The following is a 7,614-nucleotide window of genomic DNA, read 5'->3' on the forward strand; positions in this document are numbered from 1 at the left end:
AGGTTGGGCAATCCTACTTCCGTAGTGATACTGCCTCGGAAACCCAAGGAGGGGTCGCTATGAGTCGGGTTTGACTCGACGGCACATAACAACAATAACAACAACAACAAGCAAAATAAAATTTTATGCTATTAATATATAGATAAGTTAACCACAAAGAAACAAAAGATAGATTAGACTGCATTAAAATTACAAACTTTTGTTCATCAAAAGATAGTATTAAGAGAATATAAAGACAAACCACAGAGTAGGAAAAGTTATTCGCAATACTTATCTGACAAAGGATTCTTTTACATAATATATGAAGAACTTGTAAAAAAGAAAAAAGACAGACCACTCAATGGAATGATAGGCAAAAGACCTAAACAGATACTTCACAAAAGAATTATCCAAACAGTTAATGACCATAGGATGAAATGGGAGCTCTGGTGGCAGAATGCTTAAGCATTTGACTGCTAACCAGAAGGCTGGTGGTTCAAACCCACCAGACACTCCTCAGAAGGATGATTGGGCAATCTACTTCTGTAGTGCTACCGCCTTGGAAACCCAAGGACAAGTCGGTATGAGTTGAATCCAACTCCACGGCATGAGTTTGATTTTGATGATGAAATGCTCAACCTCATTAATCATCAGGGAAATGCAAATTAAGACTGTAATGTGATACCACAACATACTCAGCAGAATGGTTAACGTGAAAGAGAACGCCATCCATATGAGATCAAAAGGGCAGCATTTGCCCAGAGATAAAGCTCAGGGAGGCAGGGATAGGAAAGAAGGACAAACGGAAATAGTAAACATGAGGAGGAAGTACAAAGAGTGCTGCTACATTGTAGGGATCATAATCAATGTCACAAAATAAAATGTGCATGAATTACTGAATGTAAATCCAATTAGCTCTGTAAACTTTCACCCAAATCACAATAAAAAAGTAGAGGGGTGGGTAGAAAGAATGCCAAATCAACTGTTGGAGAGGAGCTGGAAAAACTGCAACTCACAAATTATTGGTGGGAGTAGAAATCAATACAACCACTCTGGACAACTGAACAGTGTGAACAGTTGAACATCTGTATACTCTATGAGTCAGCAATTCTCCTAGGCATATATACAAAATAAATGTGCACATATGTTAACCAAGAGACATACAATAAAATGTTCATATCCGTACTAGTTAAAATAGTTAAAAACTGGAAATACCATCAATGGCCCTCCGCTACAGAATGGATCAATAAATTTTGGAATAGTCATACAACAGAATGTAGACTGCAATGAATAAGCAACCTGTAGCTACATACAAATGCATTTTACAAACATAATGTTCAATGAAAGAAGCCAGACACAAAAGCAAATATTACATGATTATGTCTATGTAAAACACCAAAAGGCAGAGCCAAGCTGTGGTGTCAGAAGCAGAACAGTGGCTACTGTGACAGGGGTAGGACTGTAAGTGGCACAAGAAGGCCTCTGGGTATTGATAATGTTTTGGTTTTCAGGAAGGTGCTACTTCATTCAACAGGTATGTTCATGGTGTGAAAATTCATTAAGATGTACGTTTCAGATTCATGTACTTTTCTGCATATATGTCATTTTTAATAAAACAATTACTTAAACAGCTGTTCTCTGAAATCTGCCATTCAGAGATAACATTTTAGTTATAAAGTACTGAGTTCCAAAAATAGTGTGAACCTGGGGGCGGTACTCACCAGGGCAGACACGAGCAGATGGGTCAGAATGACCGCCAGAAGGGAGAACCACCTTTTCCTCTCACAGCCATCAAAAAACACAATGCCCCAGAAGATGTGCAGCAAAATGACAACCAGCGTCATGAAGGCTGAAAGACAGTCAACCATTAGTGCCCTGTCACAAAGACATCAGACGCCAAAGCTCACAGATACCCTGTCCATTGCTACATACACGTTCTCAGGGTCTGAGAGTTTACACACATCTAACAGGTTGGGCAGTCCTACTTCTGTAATGATACTGCCTCAGAAACCCAAGGAGGGGTCACTATGAGTCAGTACCGACTCGACGGCATATAACAACAAAACATACATAGGGGCCCAGACACACATTCACTCCAATGATCCCCTCTCACAGCTTCTCATCTAGAATGTGAAACAAAAAGCCAACCCGGATCTGGTTTTAAAGCCATTTCCCTGAGGAATGCCATTAAACCATTCTGAAATCTAATCAGCTCCCCACTTCCCTACCCCCTATTAGCCTTTCAAATTCATGAAGACACTTTTTTTCAATTTAAAGGAATATTTTCAGTTTAAAACCAGTCCTCTCACTAAAGTGAAATTTCTCCTTGGAGGTTTTTTTTTTTTAAAAAAAAAAAAAGACAAATGGAAGAATAAGATAATATTAAATATTACAATTTTCAAAGAGAGAAATTGATAGCAGATATTTTGCTTTGATTTTGAGATTTTCTTATCCACGAAACCAAATACTCACTTTAAAGAAATCCCTGGCTGAAATTAATCAGCCAGAAGTTTTTCTTTCACCCAAATTTGCAAGTTCTTTCTTTATTGTTTGAAGCCAATCTTACTGAATTTTAATTTCAAAAAAATATGGCTGGGAGAGGGACAGAGACTATCCAGTGACCTGATCTATTGATCTCCATAAAACTGTGAGGGCAGGGTTCAACCCATTATGTTAACATTGGTTGATCTATATTTCTCCCTTCTTTTCTTTTTATAAGCCTCATGACTTTAATCCATTTGCTTTTTTCTGGAATCAAAATGGACTATCTATATGCCTGGTGCTATAGTGGTTAAGACATCTGGCTGCTAACCAGAATGTCAGTGGTTTGAACCCACCAGCAGGTCCATGGAAGAAAAATAATGCAGTTTGCTTCTGTAAAGATTTATAGCCTTGAAAACCCAATGGAGGTCACTATGAATCAGAATTAACTCAATGGCATGAGTTTGGTTTGGTTTTAGTACATGGTATAAAATAAATGTTCAGAATCAACCTTATATTCAAATTTCATTGAGTTTTAATTTAAAAAATAGTAATAATAATTATGCAAGATTCTTCTGAAGAATCCGATGAGCACACACAGGTTTTCTGCAGAATACTGCCTTGTCTACTTTGTGTGTATCCTGGCCCAGATGCCATTAGAGTGCAAAAGTTCCATATTTCTTCAAGTTTTAATATGAAAACAAGTAAAAATAAGAACACAACATTTTCCATTTTTGACCACACAAGCTACCATTAGCCCTGACCAGACTGTTAAAAGTCGAAGTCTGAAAATTCTCTTTCTCACTGCTGGCAGGAAAACAATCTAGCATGACCTAGTCAAGTTGAAAGTCTGTATTCTCTATTTTACACCAGCAATGCCACAGCTAGCAGTATACTCTGAGGCAGTTTGTTCTCAATTAATAGATCATTATCACCTGACAACTTGTTAGAAATGCAAATTCCCAGCATCCTCCCAGACTTCCTGAATCAGAAACAATGTTGGTGGGTCAGGCTGTCAGGGTTTAAACAAACCCTCAGGTGATCCTGATGCACTCCAATTTGAGAACCACTGCTCTAGAGAAACTCTTACAGATGGCATCACTAAAAGAATATGTACACCTTCGTTGTATTTAATAACAAAATCTGCAAACATCCCAAACGTCCATCAACACCAGAATAGATAAACTATAGTGTATTCATACAACGGAGTACTATGTGATATACAATATACATGATCTCAAGAAGATAAATTTAAGTGTGGAAAAAATGAGGAGACCAGATTTACTGGTTTGATACAGACGAGTAGAACCCCCAAAGATATGGCCCTTAAAAAATAAACCAAACTCAGCGCCATTGAGTTGATTCCAACTCATGGCCCTTAGACCCTCTTTAAGTCTGGAAATGAACTCACCTCCGTGGCTCAACTTTCAGCCAACCAGACAGGCCTATAACGTGAACAATATACCAGGGAGGTTTGTACTCCTTAGAACAATCAATCATGTGAGATCAAAAGGGCAGCATTTGCCCAGGGGTAAAACTCAGAGGGCAGAAATGGATAGGAAAGAAAGACAAATGGAAATGGTAACCACGGGAGGGAAGTGGGAAGAGGACCGTTTGTTACATTGTGGGGACAGCATTCAATGTCATGAAACAAAATGTATATGAACAGTTGAATGGAAAACTAATTTGCTCTGTCAATTTTCACTCAAATCACAATAAAAGTCTTTTAAAAAATAACATGTAAAAATGCATATGTTAACTGAAAAATTTAAAATAAGCTTGTGGCTAAAAAAAATGATAGCAATGGCAGTTACAAATAATGTATGTTGTTATTAGGTGCCCGAGTTGGCTCTGACTCATAGTACAACAGGATGAAACATCCCTGGTCCTGCACCAGCCTCACACAATCCTTGCCATACCTGAGTCCATTGTTGCAGCCACTGTGTCAGTCCATCTCATTGAGGGCCTTTCCTGTTTTTGCTGACCCTCCACTTTACCAAGCATGATATCCTTCCCCAGGGAACAGACCCTTCTAATAACATGACCAAAGGTGAGACAAAGTCTGGCCATTCTTGCTTCCAAGGAGCATTCTGGCTGCATTTCTTCTGTTAGATCTTCTGGCAGTCCATGGGACTTTCAGTATTCTTCACCAACACCACAACTCAAAAGTATCAACTATTCTTCAGTCTTCCCTATTTATTGTTCAGGTTTCACATGCATATGAGGCAGCTGAAAACACTATGGCTTGGGTTAGGCCCACCAAAGAGCAAAGAGACATCTTTGCTCTTTAGCACGTGAAAGAGGTCTTTTGCACCATTTGCCCAGCGCAATACATCGTCTGATGTCTTGACTGCTGCTGCCACTGGTGTTGATTGTGGAACCAAGTAATACGAAATCTCTAACAACTTCAATCTTTTCTCCATTTATTGTGATGCTGCTTATTGGCCCAGTTGTGAGGATTTTCGTTTTCTTTATGTTGAGGTATAATCCATACTGCAGGCAGTAGTCTTTAATCCTCATCAGTAAGTGCTTCAAGTCATCCTCACTTTCAGCAAAGTTGTGTCATCTGCGTATTGCAGGTTGTTAATGAGTCTCCCTCCAATCCTGATGCCTCATTCTTCTTCTTATAGTCCAGCTTCTTATATTATTTGTTCAGCATACAGATTGAATTAAGTATGGTGAAAGGATACAACCCTGACACACTCCCTTTCTGATTTTAAACCACGAAGTATCCCCTTGTTCTGTTCAAACAACAGCCTCCTGGTCTATGTACAGGTTCCTCATGAGCACAATTAAGTGTTCTGAAATGCTCATTATTCTCCACGTTATCCACAATTTGTTATGATCCACACAATTGAATGCTTCTGCATAGTCAATAAAACACAAGTAAACATCCTTCTGGTATTTTTTGCTTTCAGCCAAGATCCATCTGACATCAGCAATGATATCCCTCATTCCACGTCCTTTTCTGAGTCCAGCTTGCATTTCTGGAAGTTCCCTGTCAGTATCCTGCTATAACCATTTTTTAATTATCTTCACCAAGATTTTACTTGCTTTTACAACATTTTAAAGTATGATAAAACTTAATTTCTTAACTGTATAATTCAACATTTATACTCCAGTGCAGTGCCTAAGGCACTTGACTGCTAAAAAACCCACTAGCCAGTCCTCGGAAGGAAGGTTCAGTAATCTACTTCTGTAGTGATACCGCCTCAGAAACCCAAAAAGGGGTTGCTATGCGTCGGGTCCGACTAGATGGCACATAACCATAACTCCTCCAAAGAATGATGTTATTATAAATAAACCTTGCACACAATAAAAAGTCATTCTGTAGGGACATATTCATAGCATGGTCAGTCTGCCATCCTAACATGGCTAAAGACTTTAGAGTATTTTACTTTCTTTGAATTTCCCCTTGAGTTTGAAGTAAATACAAATTCAATCCCAAATAGCCAGCACATCTTTTACTTTCTTCCCAAAGAATCGTTTAAGCTAACTTCTTATGAAAACAGCCCATCTCACTAAAAGGAATTAGCACCATCTAGTGAAAAAAGCTGACAAAAAATTAGTAGGTGCCCTGGTGGTACCGTGGTTAAGTTCTTGGTTGCTAACCAGAAGGTATGTGGTTTCAACTCACAAGTCTCCATGAAGGAAGATGTAGCAGTCTGCTTCTGTATACAGTACAACCTTAGAAACCCTATGGGACAGTTTACTTTGTCCCATTAGATTTGTGGGGGGGCGGGGACCAGTTGCCAAAGAGTTTATTTGACTCATGGTGACCCCATGTGTGTCAGAGCAGATCTGTGATCCACAGGGTTTTTAATGGCTGATTTTTCAGAGACAGATCATCAGGCCTTTCTTCTAAGACACCTCTGGGTGGACTCAACCTCCAACCTTTCAGTTAGAAGCTGAGCATGTGAACTGTTTGCACCACCCAGGGACATGTTCTTTTAGGAGAATGCTAACTCCCCCCCCACACACACACACACAAAACTGCTTATCCAGTAGTGTGATAAATGAATTTAAGAACATGAAAACTATAGCAGCAATACTTGCTTATAACTGTTTAATTTATTTAAAAAAATTGTAGAAGACTATAATAGCTTCTAATAGCTACTAATATTCCATTTGTTTTTAAAAAAACTAACACTTCTTTTATAATCATTAAAAAAAATCTGCCAGATATATTCTAATCACGAATGTTGAAAAGGAAGGTAATTTGCTGTGTTGGAGGTACCGCTAAATGTTGTTGTTGTTGTTGTTTGCCGTCAAGTCGGCCCTGACTCATAGCAACCCCTCCTTGGGTTTCCGAGGCAGTATCACTACGGAAGTAGGATTGCCCAACCTTCCTTCCGAGGAGTGGCTGGTGGGTTTGAACCGCCAGCCTTCTGGTGAGCAGTCAAGTGCCCTAGGCACTATGCTATCCATTAATGTACTTTCCTATTGTCTAATTTGTTGCCAGATTACAAAGCACTTTCCTATAGGCCATGGAAAGCTATTAAACATTTCTGAATAGGGAAGATGAGTTTGATAGCTGCATACATGATGGAATCACATGAAAAGTGTGTCAAGGAAAGAAGAGTGGCCAGTTAGGGGTGGAAGGTGGTAATCTAGACAGGAGATGACAAGGCCTGGAGAGAAATGGAAACAAAGGGTCTGCTAAGAATGGAGAACTTGTGTACACTAGAAGACCTCTACAGCACAGAGGATGCCTTTGGACCATTGAGCAATTATCATCTACACAATTTATTTTAAAATTGGTCCTATTTCCTTATATCTTTTCTATTGTTATTTTAAACTGTTATTGAAACTCTGATTCACTTTATTCTTTTACACATATATCTTATTCCACCTACCAGATAGAGAGTATGATCCTTAAGAAATTACTTTAGTATGTTGTTGTTGTTGTTGTTGTTAAGTGCCGTTGAGTCCTTTCAGACTCATAGCGACCCCATGCACAGCAGAACGAAACACTGCCCGATCCCGCGCCAGCCCCACAATCCCTGCTACACTTGAGCCCATCGTCGCAACCACCGTATCAATCCATCTCGTTGAAGGACTCCCCCTCTTTCGTCAATCCTCCACCCTACCAAGCATGACATCCTTCTCCAGGGAATGGTCCCTTCTGACAACATGACCAAAATAGGTGAGATG

The 7,614-nt window shown here is 39.3% G+C and overlaps 1 protein-coding gene across 1 annotated transcript in view; it reads right to left on the reverse strand.

Annotated features, from left to right (window-relative positions):
• Positions 1–7,614, reverse strand: part of APH1B (aph-1 homolog B, gamma-secretase subunit) — a 35,057-nt gene that overhangs the window by 8,103 nt on the left and 19,340 nt on the right. The window contains exon 5 of the mRNA XM_007958037.2: positions 1,701–1,828. Within this exon, the coding sequence (XP_007956228.1) occupies positions 1,701–1,828 (128 nt within the window). The remainder of the gene's footprint in view (positions 1–1,700; positions 1,829–7,614) is intronic.

The sequence above is a fragment of the Orycteropus afer genome, unplaced genomic scaffold (genome assembly GCF_000298275.1).
Source record: "Orycteropus afer afer isolate SDZICR_OR568_19922 unplaced genomic scaffold, OryAfe1.0 scaffold00015, whole genome shotgun sequence".
In the NCBI taxonomy this organism is placed as follows: domain Eukaryota; kingdom Metazoa; phylum Chordata; class Mammalia; order Tubulidentata; family Orycteropodidae; genus Orycteropus; species Orycteropus afer.